At 35.5% G+C, this 20598-nt stretch overlaps 1 protein-coding gene across 7 annotated transcripts in view; it reads left to right on the plus strand.

The window, feature by feature from the left end:
- Positions 1–20598, plus strand: part of SLC4A10 (solute carrier family 4 member 10) — a 285396-nt gene that overhangs the window by 251764 nt on the left and 13034 nt on the right. For all 7 annotated transcript variants that reach the window (XM_038584657.1, XM_038584660.1, XM_038584661.1 and 4 more), the window contains 4 exons: positions 7409–7660; positions 8916–8984; positions 14170–14343; positions 15154–15276. In XM_038584657.1, the coding sequence (XP_038440585.1) occupies positions 7409–7660; positions 8916–8984; positions 14170–14343; positions 15154–15276 (618 nt within the window). The remainder of the gene's footprint in view (positions 1–7408; positions 7661–8915; positions 8985–14169; positions 14344–15153; positions 15277–20598) is intronic.

Consider the following 20598-nt stretch of genomic DNA (forward strand, 5'->3'; position numbering starts at 1 on the left):
GTTCATGGGTGTGCAATATTTCTGAGATATTCAATGTGGTCACTATCTCTTACAGGAATATGTTAAATGAAATCCACAATATCAATAAATGGTCAAAAATAATCCAAATCAATCCTTATAAAAGCAGAACATGCCCAAGTAATCAAATTGCTTTGTTCTGGTATCATGGGATAATGCCCAGCTATCTTCATATACTCTTTAAACTCTATGAAGAGGCTCGTGGTCAGAGCAACAGAAATCATGCTTTATAGGACTTATAAGTATGTTTGTTAGAAGGATTAAACAATCTCTGAAAAAAAATAAAAAAATAAAGAATCTCTGATTGAACCATTATTTGTAAGAAATCTCACACGATTGTTTGTAATAAATCTTACTAAAAAGGAATTTTGTGTATATATTGGAGAGAATGTGTATCTATTTGAAAACAAAGAGCATTCTCCATTTTCTTTGTAGAAAGTAACTCAAGTGCTCAAAACTTTTTCTTTTTTTTTTTTTTTTGAATTTTTTTTATTGGAGTTCAATTTGCCAACATATAGCATAACACCTAGTGCTTCATCCCGCTACATGCCCCCCTCATTGCCCATGACCCAGTCACCCCAACCCCCCGCCCACTTCCCCTTCCACTACCCCTTGTTCATTTCCCAGAGTTAGGTGTCTCTCATGTCAAAACTTTTTCTGAAAGGAGTTTGTTCAATTCACTTTTCGGTTTTGTCAAGTAAAATTCCCAATTATGTGGAATTTAAAAAACAAAGCAAATGAGCAAAGGGGAAGAGAGAAAGAGAGAGAAAGAGAGGAGAGAGAGAGAGAGAGAGAGAGAGAGAGAGAGAGAGAAATCAAGAAACATACTCTTAATTGTAGAGAACAATTGATGGTTACCAGAGGGGAGGTAGATGGGGGTGAGGAGATGGGGGAAATAGGTCATGAGCACTGAGTGTTGTGGAAGTGTGGAATTACTATATCATACACCTGAAAGTAATGTGACACTGTATGTTAACCAGAAATTTAAATAGAAATTTTTTAAAGTAGGTAGTTTTACAAAAATATCTCAAAAAGTCTTAGGAACTAGACAAGTTGGTGTGCTAGTACATGGCCAACAACCAGTTCTCTGCATTTAAAAGAGAGAGACACTGATTTATAATGTTTGCAGATTTCTATGGTATGAATACTCCCACCATGGCCCATTTCAAGTTACCAATATGACATCAGTTGGCAGGAAAATTTTTTGAAAATTAAAATTGGTTCTCATAAGCCTCTATGAGCTGGATCCAAAATACTGCTGAACTACTCCATTTAATGTTGGAAACTTTGAGTGATACACAGCCCTTAAAACAACCAATTCAGATTTCCAAGCTTAATAGTCTACTTATTTAATAACAATTATTTAAAAATATTATTTGCTTGTAAGATATTAGTCATCTGTAAAAGCAAATACTACCACAACTTAATTATGAAAGTTCTATAGTTCATTAAATAGATCTGTAAAACATGTGTATGTATTTTAGGTTGAGTATTGTTAGTCTGCTCCTTCTCTAACAAGTAGGAAAATATTTTCCCAGACAGCAATTTATTTTTTAAAACTGAAAACACCTCTTTATTTCTCATAAAGCAATATATGATTTTGGTTTAAAAACTAGGCAATATAAAAAGTTAAAAGACAAAAGCAAAAAACACTATCATTCTATTTCCTAGAGATTACATTGTTAACATTTTGATATATAACCAAATATGTTTTCATACTATGTATGTTACTATATTATTTTTCAAGTAAGAGCATTATGATGGTAGTCATTCATTGCCAACCATATAAATCTGCATTATCATTTTTAATGGCATTATCATTTTTATTATATAATGATATGTAATATATCATTATATGACATGTTTCAGAATGAGCTAAAAGGCTCCTATTTTAGGAAGGAAGGAAGCCATATAATTATTGTTTACCTTTCAAAGGAAGTTAGATTTTTTTGTTTTTGTTTTTAGCCTTTATAATTAGGCAGAAACCCCATTGATTTCACTGAAAAATTATTCTTTGTAAAGACTATCAGCTAAACTGATACAGACATTATATTTTTTCCTACATATTAATGGAGTGAAACTGAAACAAAATGCAAAAGTCAGTGAAGATTTGCTGAGAGTGATATAACCTTGTTAGCCATTTTGTATCCTTGTTCTTTCCAGGTCTCTCAACCTTATAACTCACATAGCACCTGCTCCTTGGTCTTCATGAGCCTCTGGTAGGCCCTTGACATCCACAGCCTTTCCAAAGCTCTAAATCAACAAATAAACTATATTTCTTCCTTTACATACCATGCAGAATAGCTAAAAAACCATAAAACATTCTTTAAGAAGTCTTTTCAAGTACTTGCATTTGTAGAATTAAATGTAGCATTAAAGCCTTTTATATTTTTGTCACTGAAATAAACTTGAGGCTGTATTACTAAAATATATTACATGATTTGCAATTAATTTTTTATTGTACAAGTAAATGACTATGCAACCAAAAGATTTATATTTTATCCCTTAATGATTAGCTGGATCTAGTAAACAATAGAGCAAGCGATTTAATCATAAGTTCTGCTATATTGCCATGAGTAGAAATAAAATTTTTTAAAGATTTATTTATTTGAGAGAGTGAGCACATAGGGGAGGGCAGAGGGAGAGGAAGAGAGAGTCCTAAACAGAGTCCCCACTGAGCCCAACTAGGGCTTGCAAAGCAGGGCCTTGGCCCTGAGATCACGTCCTGAGCCAAAATCAAGAGTCAGACACTTAACCAATTGCACCACCCAGGCACCCCAAGAATTAATCTCTTCTTGGTCACTGTAAGTCTGAACGTGCCATCCTTCTCCTTAGATGTGGATGTTTGCAAAACAAAATTCTTCCAGTGAAGACATATTTTATCTATACTGAGCACTTTTTTTTTTTTTTTTTTTTTTTTTTTTTGCCTATAACCATTGTCCTCTGTAAGCTTCAGTATAGTGTGGTCTGCTGCTGCTGGTTTTCCTGCTAACAACAACAAAAGCTCACCTTCTCAGAACATTCTTGACTCAGAGTTAACGGTTTGTTCCTTAGCCGCTCTCCCCACCTGTTGCCTCACAAATATCTGCACAGTCTCCTGGCTTTGACTTGAATCACATTGTCAGGAAAAGATAACACGTTTCTTGAGTATATCCCCAGATCACAAGTTAACCACATTTTCAGCTTTTACTTACTTTTCTTTATCACTTGAAAACCCATTTTGCCTTGGTTGGATCATGCCCTGAAATAGTGTAATGAATCATGTTTTCTAGTTTCTGTATCAAGCACCTGGTTGACCCCATCTATCTCATATATCTAAGTCAGCTTGGAATTCATCATTTTGATGTCTCCCAAACTTATATTTGCACCTTTTCTTCATTTCCATTACCAAAGCGGTAGTTGTTTCTTATAGAGCATTTTTTAATGCCATTAAAAATGTTTTTATCATTTTGAGAGTATTACTACATACACAGTAAAGCTGTGTTGAACTAAAGAAGTTGGCCCAACTCATTAAGTGACTTGCTCCTCCCTCAGAATGAAAAAGCCCAAATTAGCAAAATTCCAATTCACTGCACCTCATGATCTTTTGGGCCATTCAAGAGTGATAGAAGCTGCAAATGTAAACATTTGAGAAAGCAAATTATCAACTATATTATACATGGGTATAGATCCATACTCTCTCTAGCACTTTTTGTTTTATACCTAGAAAAGTGGGATAGGCATAGGTTAGCTGAGTCCCTTTGAAAAGCATTAGAAATAACTGCTTTTAAAAAAAAGCACATTCTATAAAAGTAGAAAGAGATACTATCTTACAGAAAAGAAAGTTTCTGTTAAGATACAACTGTGGGCTTTTCTACATGTTTCTGTAGACAGTTCAGGCTTCTTTTGACATCATTTTTAATAAACAGCAATACAATCTCAGATCACTTGAGTAAATGAATGCATTTGCAACATTCATTTGGCACCATATTCTCTTGATGATTATGGCATTTGATATGTTCTTTTTTGCCCTCTTTGTCAGCCTGGTTCTTCATGTCAATCTATAGTCTTTTATGTGGTTAACTTGACAGATGCAGGAAATTGCTGCCAAGCTTTGAAATGAATTTTTTCAGCAGTGGCATCTGGGTATCAGATGGTCCTCTTGGCTGGCCTCTTGTCTTGCTGCATGTTGGTTTTAGTGGGGTCTGGTGTAGCATCACCTGTTGCTATGCTCCCTTTTCCTCCCATATGTCCATTTCCTGTGATTCATGGATGAAAGTGAGAATAAAAGCTCTGATTCTGTCTTTATTTCAGAAAAAAATCTACAGAAATATGTTAGAAGGTACAGAGTTCTCTCTCTGACAAAGGGATACTTCCCTTTGGCTGTCATGCCTATCAGCTAATAATTTGGGTACAAAGACCAAGTTTTAAGATATTTAATGAAAGGCAAGAAGGATGATGATGATTAATTAGTGGAAGTGCCAGAACTGCTTTATTTCCTTTGATTCACATTAAATTAAGAAGCTCCCATTGCTGCATAACATAATCAGGGGGAAATTGTAATTTTGTTTTTATTAGATCCTTATATTTTACAAAGCTAGCTTTATAAATTTAAAAATGAAATTATTCACTTGGAAGCCATTATGTTGTCTGCTTCCTGCAATCCAGAATCCCACTGTTCGTATTTGTATTGTATTTTTAAAAGACTAGGTAAGAGCTATAGGAAATCACTACCATGAAGAAGGCCTTCCTTAAATTATTAAGCAAAGGTGAACATGGACACTGGGCAAGTCTGGAGTGTGCTAAAAGCACAAGCCAGACTCTCACAGCTCCTGTCCTCTGCCCTTCTCTGATGTTTATCTCATGGCTGCTAACACCTCTTCCATTCTTTCTTAGCATAATTTTGCAGAACAGGCCAGAGGGGCACCATTCACATCGTACTCCCTCAGAGGCAGAGGCTTGAGTAGTTAGGTCCCTTGCCATTCTCTACCTTTCTCACTCCAGGGTCCCTAAGACAAAACACTGCTCTAACTGGTTAAGACATGCTCCTTTAAAGGGACAAAATTTGAGTTCTTTTGGATGCAGCTTCATCTTCCAAACTGTTCATTCAAAAGGACTAGAAGACTATAGTGTGGCCCTGGTGAAGCTTCTTCCTATGCTGTTTTGGTTAAGTTGGCACCAGAGTGTTTCTCTTCTTGGTCTTTGTACCCAGATTATTAGCTGATAGGCATGACAGCCAAAGAGAAGTATCACTTTGTCAGCTCTCAGTAATAAAAATCTTTGCTGAGTTACTTGGAAAAAAATTTCTAGAGTCATATTCGTGAGGGAACTTGAATTTAGGTGTTCTGGTGAACTAGAACATTGCTCTGATGAAAGCCAACCCAAGGAAGGACACTACTGAATTGGTGACAACAGGAGTTAAATGTACTTTTGTGGATATCTGTCATGTTCTCCTCACTGTTGTCTTCTGGACTTTTATAATTTGGCAGGGGTAAGCAGAAATGAAAGGAAGTACAACTGACTTTAAGAGTATTTTTCTTTCTTTTTTTTAAAAGACTTTTTCTTAATAAAATAATTAACAACACAAAATAGCAGAAAAGAAACACTGTCAAATATGTTACAAACACTCAGTATGTTTCACACTCTAGGCTCTATGAGCTTTTATATTAACTGGAAACTGCTTGCAGTTGGGTAAAACTGCCTGTAAAAAAAAAAAAAATCAAAAGTAATCCTCTAGAAGAATTGGTAATTTCTGCTTATATTCATAATAACAAATTTAACGGCTAAATTTATTTTAAATTTTACTTTTTAAACCAGATTCTGAAAGATGTTTTAATGATGCATATTTACCTCTAAGAAAGCCAATCTGTACCTTATTGACTGCTTATTGTGTGCCAATGATTGTATTAAAAACTATAAAATACTGAGAAATTATATGACATGTGGACCTGTCCTTAAGAAACATAAGACTTTTATTGAAGAGCCTTGAAACAAATGAGTATCAATAAGGATTTACTGTTCAATTGCCAGAGTCTAATGGTCTGTAACATTTACTGAGTGCTTCATATATCAGACATTGTTCTGAATAATTTTCAAGATTAAATAATTTAATTCTCACAACAGCCCAATGAGGTTCCCCCTGTTATCACCGTCATCTTTTTTAGATGGGAAACAGAGGCACAAAAGGTTAAATGATTTGTCCAAGGTCATTGGTTGAGGCAGCATTTGATCCCAGGCCACCTATCTCCAGAACCTAAACCCTTAACCACTGTGTTACACTACCTTTCATAAAATTAGTCCTTAAGAGTTGGGACGTAAAATAGGCCAGGCCGATTGCTACCTCTGAGGCTTTACACTGCCGATCTCCTATGGGGGGGTAAAGGGAGAGGGAATCACTGGTGCCCCTCAGTGTCTTTCTTTGGCAGCCCTCAGCTACTCATCTGCTCGCAGAGAGCAATCTCACTTTCCTACATCTCCACCCCACACACACCCTCCCCACCCTGGTCTCCCCCGTGCTGCCCCCCCCCACCCCCTGTTTTTTCTCAATTATGTTTCCTGCCTGGTCCTAGAAAGCACTGAAGTTTGCAATACCTGGAGGTCAGTGATAGAGGAGTAGGATCGCAGAGAGGGAGAAAACACAAATCTAATTTTAGGGAGAGGCCAAATTTTTCTAATGTTAAACTGAAACAAATGAGAACAAGATAGACAGCAAGAGCTGGATTAAGATAAAAATAGGTGTGTATAAAGAAGCTTAGATTCCATGATACTATTTTTCCCAGTAAGACATTGAAACACCCACCCATTGAGACAAAAGAGGACAATTGGAAATGCAGTGTTCAAGAAGACTTTCTCTTTAGGAGATCTGATATGAAAGGCTTCTTAAATATTGTCAGGAAGTGGTTTCTATTCACATTCAGGCCATCTGATGCTGTTGCGGAGACAGTCCTTACTCTGTTTTCTCTTTGTTTTCTACGTGATGCCTGGTATATGGTGTTGGGTGATTTTTTGTATGAATTAATAATGAATGAGTAGATATATGAATTGTGAGTTACCTTGCCTATTTAAGGAAACTAAGAGAAGTGACTGTATTTAATAATGACTTTAATTATCCAACAGAAATAGAATGGAAACTAATGTAATATTAGCCCAGACATACATTAAATCTATTAAAGTAGGTTGAAGTCACTGTAATCATAATTGTAATAGGAACATCTGCAACTTTTCTTTAAGTGGACTATATATTTTCAGACTGTTACTTTTTTATCTTTAATTTATTTTGCATTTTAGAATCAGTTGTCTAAGACTCAAGATAGTATCTCTTTTCTATTCTTACTGTTCCATGGTGGTGGTGTCATTTGTCTCTATACTAAATTCAGTTCCTATGAGAATCCTCTTTTCTTTCTTTTAACAGAAAGGTTGTGGGTACCATCTGGATCTATTGATGGTGGCTGTCATGCTTGGGGTGTGCTCCATCATGGGCCTGCCGTGGTTTGTGGCTGCTACTGTCCTGTCCATCACTCATGTCAACAGCTTAAAACTGGAATCAGAATGTTCAGCTCCAGGAGAACAGCCCAAGTTTCTTGGCATTCGGGAGCAAAGGGTTACTGGGCTTATGATTTTTATTCTTATGGGTTCGTCAGTCTTTATGACCAGTATTCTGAAGGTAATGAAAGCTGCCTTTATGAAGTTGAGAGAGGAAACAATATATTTATTATTGTTTAAGAAATTCCATTTGAATCTAAGCCATCAATTTGCAAATATTTTACGGCATGTGACAAAAGCGATGAATTTCTTTACCATGTTTATAAAACTTAACGGGGGAAGTTATGGGCTCTATTTTGGAATCCTTAAAGACAGAAAAAATTTAGCCAGGGAAAGTAAAATTTGATGTATTAATTATTACCATAATTTTGAAATAGTTACCAAGTTATAGGGAAAAGTGATTCATTACTTCTAACTGATTTGTGACCTGAATTCACTGCAGGCCTACGTGAAATAAAGTCTCTATTTTCTTGTCCGATGAATTTGCAGTTAACATTGCTCAGGATAAGATAGAGGTGCAGAGATGAGCCACATAATGGTCATGGGGCCACATATGCAGTTTTGTATAGTACATGTTCCATGAAATGTTCCATGTACTGCATGGACATCATCACCATTGTATATATTTATTTTCTTTGCATTTAAAATAATTGAATCCATGTTGAAGAGCATTAAAGAGTAATTATTTTGTCATAGAATTTTGGCATATGTTACCAAGGTATGTCATTTGTATTTTAAATTAAACTCATTTTAGTTGACTATAATTTGGAAGTTCTAATGGAATGATTTAATCATTTATACAAGTTTACTTATATTTAATCATTTATGCAAGGACATTTGCAATAATTAATTTCTATGTTATATAAGTAATTATAGAACTACAATTATGCTGAATTCTTCCAATAAAATGAGGAAAACTGAGCAGTCCACATGTTTGCAAATATCTGGAATACTGTCAGAACATCTAGCTGTTAGTTCCATTCTTCACCTTTAATCTAAATATCTTACCATTGTGAAACAAAATTCAAATTTCCTTAAAGTACATAATAATAGCTGATATTTATTGTTTATTATGTATTTTATATTTTATATGTACTTTATAGGTTTTGACTTATTAAATATTTGTAACAACCTTATTATTACCATCCCTTTTTAGGTACACATGGGGAAACTAAGACACAGAGAGCTTAAGTAACTAGCTTACGGTTATGCAGCTAAAAAGTGCTAGACCTGGGATTTGAACCCAGGACTTCTGGCTCTGCCCTATATTGCTTCTAAAATATTTATTTTTCTGGGTTTCTCTTTGGTAAGTGAAAAATCGCATGACGAGTTATTTAAAAATAACTTGTATCTTTTCTCCAATTGTCCTTTTACAGTTCATTCCCATGCCAGTGCTATATGGAGTGTTTCTTTATATGGGTGCTTCATCCCTAAAGGGAATTCAGGTAAATTGCTTACAGTAAACCACGCACATCTGTGATGACTTATCTTAAGTCTATTGGTGCTAAATCATGTGATAGCTAAGGAAAAGACATCATCTGAGGAGCAGCTTTCAGACCACAGTTAAATTTCTTCCAACTGGTTCATAATTTTAAGGTACTTTTGTTTACCATAAGTTATATTAAAACTGTATAAGGTTTAGACTTTAGAACCCTCTTAAAAAACAGTTAATAGCAGTATATTTCAAAATATATCCAAATGCTTTTAATCTTTGATACTGTAGTCATGTATACGGAGCAAAAAGAAGAACTGTACAAAGATGTTCATTGTAACACATACTATCAAAATATTGGAAATAACCCAATTATCCATCAGCAGTAAAATAATTAAGTGGTCCATGTTACAGTCACTTAAGATTGGTAATTATGACGGCCATAAAACATGGTAAAAATGCTTATGGCTTAATGCAGAGCAAAAAAGTCAGAACCTACCATAAAGGTTTTTAAAGCTGTGAATGTGAATGGACCAAGAAGGAAAGTAGAGAAATAAAAACAATGTATTAGGGTAGTGAGATCCTGGGTAATTTTTTTCCTTTTATGTTTGTTTTTCTATTATTATACAATTAACTTTATAGAAGTCTTTAAAAATTAAACTAAAAATAAGGTATAGGGTGAGGCAATTTCAAAATATAAAGGAAAACTTATTATCTGTTTAAGAAAGTATTGGTTAAATAAATATAGTTGTATTCATTTTCTATTAAGAAATTACATACCATTTCATAACAAATTACAATTAACTTAATGGCTTTAAACAACAAATGTTCATTATGTCACAGTCTGTGTGGACCATGAATTTGAGAGCAGATTAGCTAGATGATTCTGGCTCAAGATGGCTCATGTGGTTGCTGTCAGGATGTGGACAAGGGCTGAAGGCTTGAAGAGGACTGGAGGACCTTTGTCCAAAAAGACTTATCACACAGTTGTAGAAAAAAGCATCGGTTCCTCTGTGGCTATTGGAAGGATGCCTCAGTTTTTTGCCACACTTTAGTGCCCTCATGACCTGGAAGCTAACTTCCATCGGAGTGAGCAATGTGAGAGAGAGTAAGGGTGAAGTCACTGTGCCTTTTGACTTAGTCTCAAAAGTTACACATGATCACTTCCATTTATTTCTATTTGTTAGAGGTGAATCATTATGCCCAGCTTGCACATATGGAGGGAAATTAGACTTCATTTCTTGTAAAGAACAGTATTGAGGAATTTGTGGACATATTTTAAGATGACCACGATTGTATTCTAAATCTTTGCAGAGGCTGTTGGTGAATTGTTCATGCTCATGATACTATAGTGATTTGAATAGTATTTCCCCCAAACTCCTGTCCACCTGAAATCTCAGGATGTGACACTATTTGGAAATATAGACTCTTGAAGATGGACTAGTTATGGATCTCTCAAGATGAGCTCAGAGACATGGAGAAGAAAGCCACATAAAGACCAAGGCAGATTTCTACTTAAATTTGCCTTTGAAATATCTTGTCTTATAACTGAACATTATTGATCTACAATATTTACACTTTCTTGAAAGGAGACTAATTTTGAGGGTTATTTATTGTAAAGTAGAGTTTACTTTTTGTTGACCAAAAGGAAAACATAAATTACTGCTTTTTCTATGGCACAGCTAGTCTCATTGCCATTCAGAGACATGAAAGAAAAGTCACCTGGCTATTAGGAATTTGTCAAATTAATACACATTAAGTGGGGGCACAGGGTGCTGGATGGCAAGCTGTAGTTCAAGGATAGACGACAAGAGAAATTGAAATGGATAATTTTTTACTCACAAGTCCTGGAGGAAGTACCTGGCACACCTTAAGGAGCCGTATGCAGAAGTCAAGGCAGAGCACAGACAGAAAGAATCAAGACCTGGGCCATGTGCCTTTATTACGATCTGTGCGTGGAGTACTTTGGGGTTCCTGGTGTATGGCTGATTGATCAACTCAAATAAAAAGAGCAGGGATTTGGTAAGCCCCATGCGGGTCTTATCTAAGGAGCACAGAATGGGAAGGCCCTGGGAGTTAGGGGAGACTGTTGATCGCAAGGACATTTGGGGGAGTTGTCTTAGGGACTTGTATTTACTTGTGACCCTGCTGGCTATTATCTAGGACAAGTGCCTACATGAGGAGCTAGTGTTGATCCAGGTGACCACAGGCTGCTTAGCCAAACAAAATGAATGCCGAGGCAGCAAAATCATGGGGTAGTTTAGGTAAACTCTTGACACTAGAGGACATGCAGCACAGGAACTCTCTTCCGGAATGAACAAGCAAGCAGTTTCTCACTTTGGGAGAAGACAAAGCACCTCAGCTTTAGGAAAGTACTAGATGTCAGAACTGAAGCAAAATTTCAATATGAAGTCATTGAAAGCTCATTGGACACCCAAAATAGATACTATGACTGCTCTTCTGATGCAGAGTAAAATTTACTTGGGAGAGGGAAATGGTTGAGAAGTGTGTTATGCATTTAAATTTTACTCTAATTAGATGTAATTTGTTCATTTATAATTTCATGAAAAGTATGAAAATGTATGAAAACTGTATTTTGAAAGAATTGGTTTGGTAAGGCAGATAGAGAAGAGTACTGAAGAGGTTTTGTTTATTTGTTTTACTGTTTTTTTTGCCTTTGGCAAAAGTTCCACGAGTACTAATTTCATCTGTAAGTGAAAAGTATTTATTATTAGGCCCCAGGCTCACATAAATACAGCAGCAGAAGTTTAAGAAACAAAGTAAAATCATTTTGATAGGTTGCAACAGATTTTTCCCCCTAATTCCACTCACATGATTTTATACCCATGAGGTTTAGAACTAAACAAGAATGTCAAGTTTTGGAATTATTTGGGGTGTGAATCTCTCAAATGAAAATTGAGGAAAACATTATTAACGTCCCATGAGAAAAGTATAATGAGCATTAAATAGCACAAATGAAACGGTAAGCTGGGTCTCACACTGAGATACCAGGTTAGTGAAAATTGAAGTGAACCTCGAACTCGGGAAGTTGAAATTCCTATTTGGGATTTTGTGGCCAACTGGGTGGGGGAACGGAATATTGATATTAGGAAAAGGTGAAAGTTAAGTGTAAAACTCAGGATATATATATCCTGATTATCATTACTTGAGTAGTAATATGCATGTGCTGAGTGCCAACAATCGAAGGGGCATGTTAATTAGTTGCCCTATATGTTGAAGGAGCCTATATGCTACCTGACTGTTTGGCAATATTATGAAACATATTATCTAGGCTTCTCACTGTGCAACATGGCAGAAAAAACAGATCACAGTGTTCTTATGAATGCTGTTTCTGTACTCAGATATATAACCACATCTATATTCATTCCAACACTTCAGGAATCCAAAGTAAAGCAAATGTGCCATTTAGACAATAACAATTGAAGCACCCACACACTGAAGTACACTTATGCAATAACAGCTTCACAAATGGAGAAATGGTGGCTGGGAAAAACGAGTTCTATAGAAACTGAAACATTCAGTTATAAGCCAGAGGATTTTACTTTATTTCTCCCCTATTCCCACCTCCACCAATCACCAAATTTTGTTTGTTTAATGACATGTAATTTACAGAGATATTTAGGAGATAAGAATAAGAAGACCTAATGAAATATTTGGAGACAATATGGAGAAGGATGAACCAAGAAAAAGAAAGTCAGCACTTGGTACTTGCCTAGAAGGTTTTTGATAAATGATTTTGGAAGGCATTAATGAATATAAATAAATACATGAACAGTAGATGAACTAAGCTACGTATGATTCTGGTTTAGATGACTGAGGGAAGAAAGGAGGTCAGGCAGGCTGTGTCATAAGTCAAGGAACACAGAAGGAAAGATGGATATGCTGAGTTTGAGATTCCTATTACACACACATAACACACACACAGACAAGTTTTGGTTTAAAAAAAGGATGTTCAACTCTAACATTTAACACTATGGATATTTGCCCCTCAGCATATTAGAGTAATTTTGAAATATTTGATGAGAATTGCCTACAATTTTTTTCATAAGTTAGCCAAGAAATAAAATCAAATATCATTCTTTTGAAGATGCATAATAGATATAGGACTAGGTATGGAATAGAACTGACAGTGATTGAAACCATCATTTTCTAAATAATCACTTCTTATTGGAAGCATTGGAAACTATAAAAAAATCGGCCTGAGAAAAATTCAACAAAATGGTCTACATAAAAGTAACATACAGCCTAATTTGTTAGTGAGTGAAATGTGATCGAAACTTTAAGCTTCTTGTGAGAATTTAATCTATAAAATTTGAATTGAGAAAATCTGCTCTGGTAGATAAAAATCAAAATCAAAAGCGGAACATTATATAGTCCAAAAATAATTGTACTGTCTTCGTGGTAAAATTTAAACAGAAATAACTGTTCCAGATGAAAATAATTTTAATAAAACGCAATTTTATAAATTGTAACTAGTTCGACAGTGCACTAGAAGAAATTGAACAAGAAATCAAATTAACAAAATTAGCTCTGGAAAATACTGCCGATAAACAGTAATTCATCTAGGTTAAATCTTTGTGGCCAAGCTGTTTGTGTTTGTAAAGAGAGACTCAAAGCCTTGTTGGGGGTCACTGTGGCGAGGCCAAAACAGCAGAGTCAACACATCCCACTCAGCAGCAGGATGTGGGTGGAGAGCTCTGGAGAGAGAGAGAGGGGGGAAGTAGAGACCTAGGTCTGGGAGTCTCTAACAAGCATGTGAAAGCTGAAGCCATTGTAGGGATGAGGTCTTTCAGGAAAGAAGAGGACGGAGAATGGACCATGGTGCTCAGTGTGCAAATAAGAGGAAGAGCTTCATAAATGTGATAATAAGAAAGAGGATGAGGATTATGTTTTGTCCCTCAAAGGCTACATTCTCCCAGGTAGCAATGTTTAACATTGGCTTTAATATTTTTAAACTTTTCTAAGTTATAGCCTGTCTCCATATTTAATAAATGTGGGATATTATGACACTGAAACTGCTTTTGAGAGTGTACACAGAGCATAACAATCTCCTTGTCCTGATGGTCAACTGTCAACTTAAGTGTGATCCAGATGTATGATACTTTGGACCATATTAAACATCTACTTGTCCTACTTTTATTGTCTGTAAAAAGCAACTTAGTCTGTTTATCTTTTAGTTCTTTGATAGGATAAAGCTCTTCTGGATGCCTGCAAAACATCAGCCAGATTTTATATACCTAAGGCATGTACCACTTCGAAAAGTCCATCTCTTCACAGTTATTCAGATGAGTTGCCTTGGCCTTTTGTGGATAATAAAAGTTTCAAGAGCTGCTATTGTCTTTCCCATGATGGTATGAAACTTCTAAGTCAACTTTTTTTTCTCCTCCTCTGATTTTTCTGCTCTCTTTGGAAACACATAAACCTGAAATTGGAACAGTAGAGTCATTTTGAACGATTATGGAAAACCATGATGTAAACTTTAGCTACTAAAGCTAACATAGGATTTGAGATTGTATGTGAATTTCAGTGGTTCATATTAGTTTTGACTCTGTCATTCTGAAAATTCATAGTGGCTTGAACGAATTGAAGTTGGGTGGAAAAATGTAAACTTTCAAAATGTAAACTTTCAAAATGTAACATTAAAGATATACTAGCAAATCTGAAAAACTAGGGGATTTTTAAAAATTAAATTTCATTAAATATTTCAGATAAATTTCAAATACAAAAATATAACAAATTTGAATGACTATAAATAATTTAAAGTACTATCAGCACAGATACGAATGATTTAATGTTCATTTAAAATGATGCAAACTGTTAACTACATCTATTTGAGAAACAGTCAAATATATGTTGTAGGTTTTTCTTTTTCTTTCTTTTTTTTTTTTTTTTTTTTTTTGAGATGGCTTCTTTAAGTGACTCCTTTACTGGGTAAAATCAAAGCTATTATTCTGGGGACGTGGTAAGAAAAGGAAATGAAGGATGCAAAATTACAAGATCTATTATACACACATGTCTTCAAATGTCACTTTAATCTCAGTCTTAACTGAAAATGACTAATTTCCACCAAACCAAAACCAAAACAAAACAAGCCACACAACAAAGCTACCTTTCCCATTTTTATTTTTCCCTGTTTTAAAATATTTTATTATTTGCTTCAGGTGTTAGCCTTGGTATTTGTAAGAAAATTGATGGACTTTTTGTTTACAAAACGGGAACTCAGCTGGTTGGATGATTTAATGCCTGAGAGTAAGAAAAAGAAACTAGAAGATGCTGAAAAAGAAGTAAGTCAGAGCGAAATCAATGTCTTACAAAGAGAGGCAAATGGAACACTTGCACAGTAACAGCTCTTTGCAAAACCAAATCATTGTGTTTATCTTTAGTTAGTGGCTACTAACAACCACAGGTGGCCTCTTAATGTTTGGAAGATAAATGCTTAAAATCAGAGTTGAAACATGAACACACAGAGAGTACAGATCTTGTATGAGAAAACCAAGCCCTTGTGAAATATGCAAACACTTTGTTCTTCATTATCCAAATCATGAGCTTTGCTTTTTTATTCTCTCCCTTGTCAATGGCAGAACCTTACTGGTGCTTAAGTATTTCCAAAGTATGTCCCCACCGTGGTTGCTTTTTGACTGAATATGTGAGAAGGAATGAGAGACAGTATTCCTGTTGGTATTTTCCTAGGGAAACAAAGTTTTGATGGCAAGATTCTAATTCTAATCAAAAGATAAAAGTAGTTATTTTTGAAATAGAAGAAATGCTTATGTTGACCTGATCTACTTTCAAAGTGATTTAAGATTGAGTAAATGGGGTTTGAGAAAATATGGGGATTTAATTACTTCCGTGAGCTACTGAATTATCCTATTCTGTTTCATGCATTAAAATGATTGAAGTTTTATGGAATATTTAAAACTCATGTTTAAGTCTGGGTCTCTTTTGAAGGCTAGTAACCATAATATTTTTAAAAAGTGCTTCCTATAAAACTACTCAGAGTATAAATGAAAAAAAAAAAAAAAAAAGACCAACATACCCTTTACCAGAATGATTGAGTCCATTGATTGTAGAACAGAAGAACAATATTTCCATGTAAGTGAAGATGAAAGAAAATATTTAGTGAGAATTCTTCCTACTTTTCCTTCTGCTATACGGTGGTCTGTACATGTGCTCAGTTTCCCGTTTACAGCATAGTTTCTCAAACCATGCATATAGTCCTCTCTCCTCTGGGGAATTTGTTTACAAACATTTCATTGGTCCTAGGTTTTACTCAGTCATTAGGGGAAGCCAGATTAGGCCACAGAGTCTAATGAAATTTCTCCTCAGATGTTTTTACAAATATGGCTATCTAATATGTGACTGGCTGGCATTCCTTTACTTTTCCATAGCATCCCATCACTGACAATGGATTCCCACCTTAGAGATTGAACATGATGACATGATGATATATCTTAATTTTGCGCAATCATTTCAATTTTCCCAAACAATGTAGAAGGATTGCTTAGAAACATAGTTCTAGTAATATCAATACAATGTTAAAAATACCATATTATAAAATTACCATTATTTCTTTGTTTTTCTATTTGACATATTCTTATTGAAGTATGAGAGATTTTTTAAAATAATGCCTTAACTAGGATATTTCTTTTTAGGGCTTTAGTCAAGGTTTGCTATCATCCTCAGATACTGTTCAAGAACAATATGATGGAATTTGGTATAAATTGAATGGAAATAAGATGGACACTGGAATATAAAAATTCTGCAGGCTTAAATTATCCATACCTGACGTAATTAAAATTATGCAGGTTGAAGACAATTCCCAAGAAAGTCTAAGTTCCAGAGAAGATTATCTTGAATATAAAACTCATTGACCATGAGCTTCCCTTCAGTCTTTCTGAGAATGAGAATACTATTAAGTATACTAAGGCAGTATCTTATAAATGTAATTTTGCTTTATTTTCCTGCTTTGATTTCCTGTCTGAGATAGATTTATGTGATGATCTGTTCATGAGAATCTCAGTGCATGGAAAGAAACAAGGGAATCAATAACACAGCAAAGACACAATTCGTTATTGAATATTTAAATATAGTCCTGACCAGTGTAAAGAGAGATAATTCTCCATCTGATAACTGGCGAAACAAAAGGAAGTGTAAAGATGTTCACTTTCTAACTTGGAATTAGTTACTAAAAGTGTATGATCAGTATAGTGAACAGGAAGATTTAAGAAGGATTGCACTAGAACTTAAATTCTGCTTAGTTTTCTATTTGGTCACTCAGATCTCAGTATTTTATTTTCTTGAGGCTATGGACTCCTGATGGATGTGATCTTCTTACTGTGGCATCTTATACCAAGGCTTAGTCTTCTGAGAAATTGTGCATTCAGGTGGTAAATGGATAAGTTCTCCAGAAATGCCGCATTTCTGCAATTGCTCAAATTAATTGAGTAACTTTGATTGTGATCTGGAAAGATGGTAAATAGCAGAAAATGTTCAGCTCCCTGAGACTCGAATTTAAAGTAGGCTCACCTCTTGTCCTTTTGATGATAGTTACAAGCTTGTACCTTTATCCTCCAGGGTTTTCTTATCAGTAGCCCATTTCTGGTCTTATGGCATTGAGAAAACATTAGTTTGACCTTAAAATTCAATAATGAGTTAAGCAGAATAAATAGCTACACAGGCCAGTCCAAGGTCGCAGAGCTTCTGTTCCAAATTTTCATGTACTTCATGCATATGCATATGCATATGCTTCAGTTTTTAGAAAGAAAGGATTATAATCAGGATAGAAATGAATATTGGAACCCTGACATTTTGCACATTGCTCTGTGTAAAGGGAAGACTGCAGAATCAAATTCTGGATGTCCAAATGTGCTCAGAGTACCAACATGCTTTCCTTCCTACTTAAATATTCTCCAGGACATTGTACACATTTGACAAAAGGGCTGCTGTTAAAAGCAGAAAGCCCCAGCAGAATGTTTGTTCCTGGGTGAGGGTAGAAGGCAGTTAATGTTAGATAAATCCTGGAAAATCAGCTCTGGGCAGTGATCATATTGACACTTCTTGGTTTACGGGAGGTTCACTCTAACATATATGCTATGGGAAAAAACAAAAAGAGGCAAGTAAGATTTGTGATCTGTAGGAAGAAGGATCATGAGCAAGGCCAAGAAGATGCAAAAGCAAACTAAGAACAAGTGCAATTAAACAAATTACAGAGTAGGCCTTACTGCTAAGAAAGATGAGAAATGACTGTGGGTTGGGGAAGCATGGCCTAATTATTACATGGGCAAATTTTATTTCTAATTGAATCTTAGAGTGAGGCAAGCATATTCTTCATCAAGCAGTGATTTTGAAAGTATAGTTCTAGGACTTCTGCTGTTTCAGCCAACACCTGGCAACTTGTTAGAAATGCAAATTCTTAGACTGCATTCCAGACCTATTGAATCAAAACTCTATGGATAGGCCCAGGAATCTGTGTTAACGAGGCCTCCAATCCCTTCTGATACATGCTAAAATTTGAAAGAAGGCCTTTTCTAAAACCACAGTATCTATGTCTCCAGGATATAATCTTCAAAATCCAAAGTTACTCTATCGAAAGTTCTGTATTTTATAATTTAGATAAGTCACTTAGAGATATTGAATCAAATATTCTGGAAAAAACATATGTCACATCCAATTATTTATATGAGTTCTATATAAACAACTCCTCCTTCCTATTTTCCCTTTTTCATTGTTAAAGTGAGTAGTTGTATGTACTGGTTCTTCTATCTATTGGAAATTTTAATACGTACCTCTTAGACACATAACATTTTATGGCTTTCAGAATATTGTGTGTGTGTTTGTATATTTAATGTTTGCAGCATTATCTATTCTATTAGTAATCAAAGAAGAAAGTGGTCTGATACTTCTTATGTTCCATAGACTTAGTTTTCCTCTTGGATAAAATCAAGGGGTCAGACTTGATTGCTAAAGTCCCTTCCATTTTTAAGATCTATGAATTCTAAAATTGCTGAATATTTTCTCTAATATTCTAACCATCTCTGTGAACATTGGCTGTCTGCTGTTTTTTGTACTAAGAGCTATTTGAGGGTTCCTACAATGATACAGATTTTACCTGAGAAATGGATATAGTAGCAAATGCTACCTGTTTCACTAAAGGTAGAGCATTTGTCATGATATATGAATAATTTTTTATGCTATTACAAAATATAATTCAGATCCGTACACCCTACTAATCAAAACACACCGCAGGCCCAATCCCAGGATCCTGGGATCATGACCTGAGCAGAAAGGCAGACGCTTGACTGACTGAGCCACCCAGGCACCCCAAAACACACTACAATTTAACTTCAATTTTATTTTTCACTTTAGCACGAGCCTTTGGCTCTAGCCTGGCTAGGTGTTAATTATCTTATTTATTTCTTTTTATTCTTGGCCTACATTGTTTCTAGAGTTTTTTCCTTTCGTCTACTAAACTGATCAAATAAGACTGGCTCAGATACTGCTTCTTCTCTTCCTGTATTTTGTACAGTGATCCTTCTCCTCCTCTGAGAGTACAGTGTATGTCTTTTCATTGCTAAGTCACCAGGACCTAGCAGGCTACTGTCATGTATATTATGCTTAATACCTATTTGATAAATGGACTCATGAGTAGCTCCTGGGTTATTATTCACTGTGTGCCTAGCACATAATGCATGCTCAGTGAGTGTTTGTGTGCTATTGATTGGATACATTTTTTTAAGCCTCAATGTTCCTACCTTTCACTGGGTATAACATTAACCATCCTTCACTTATGTAGTATCTGAAAAATGCTTTCATTAAAAGATGGCATTCGAATCACAGCATGAATAGTTCTCTAGTCAAATTGGTGAAATCCTTCAAATGTTCTTGGGGAAACTTTGATCATCATCCTTTAACGTCTTCACCATGTTGTAGAACTCGGCATATTTTTGATGGACCCCTGTGTAAATGAAGTGCTAAATGGAACTCATTTTAAGGTACTTCTGACTTATAAACTGATGGCTACCCAGTTAGCTTTGTGCTCTCACTCTCTTTTCCTGTATGATTGAGATAAACTAGGTTGTCATTGTCGTGACGGCCAATGCCTGATTTGACTGTTCCTCCCCAGAAAGTCTCAGATTTTTGGCTTCCTCACAGTGCTGCCTGGGATGCAGCCGGCCCTCCATCCCTGAGCTCTGGGGCCCACCCAGCTTCCTTCTGGCACTGAAGGCAGCGGCTGCTATGCCACCCTTCTCTTCAGATAAGCATGGCTTGGAAATGCTATCTTTAGAGGTGATGAGTTTTTGTTTGGATAGAATTATGACTAGTATAAAGCCCACACATGCTAACAAGCCACAGAGTGCAAAATAATTATTGAAAGCAATTTGAGAGAAAAGTGGAAAATCATCTGAGGAAAAAACAAAATTGTTCCCAAAGCTTTGGTCCAATTTTTTGCTGTTACATAGAATCTTCAGCCTTAGGTTTCTGCAGCCAGGTAACCTAAGTACTCATGGCACTGTTGTCTCTCTCTCTCTCTCTGTCTCTCTGTCTCTCTCTCTTTTAACTTTACTCTTTATTAAACCTTTCTAATGCCTTCTTGACATCTTATTCCA

Source organism: Canis lupus, chromosome 36 (assembly GCF_011100685.1).
Source record: "Canis lupus familiaris isolate Mischka breed German Shepherd chromosome 36, alternate assembly UU_Cfam_GSD_1.0, whole genome shotgun sequence".
Lineage (NCBI taxonomy): Eukaryota > Metazoa > Chordata > Mammalia > Carnivora > Canidae > Canis > Canis lupus.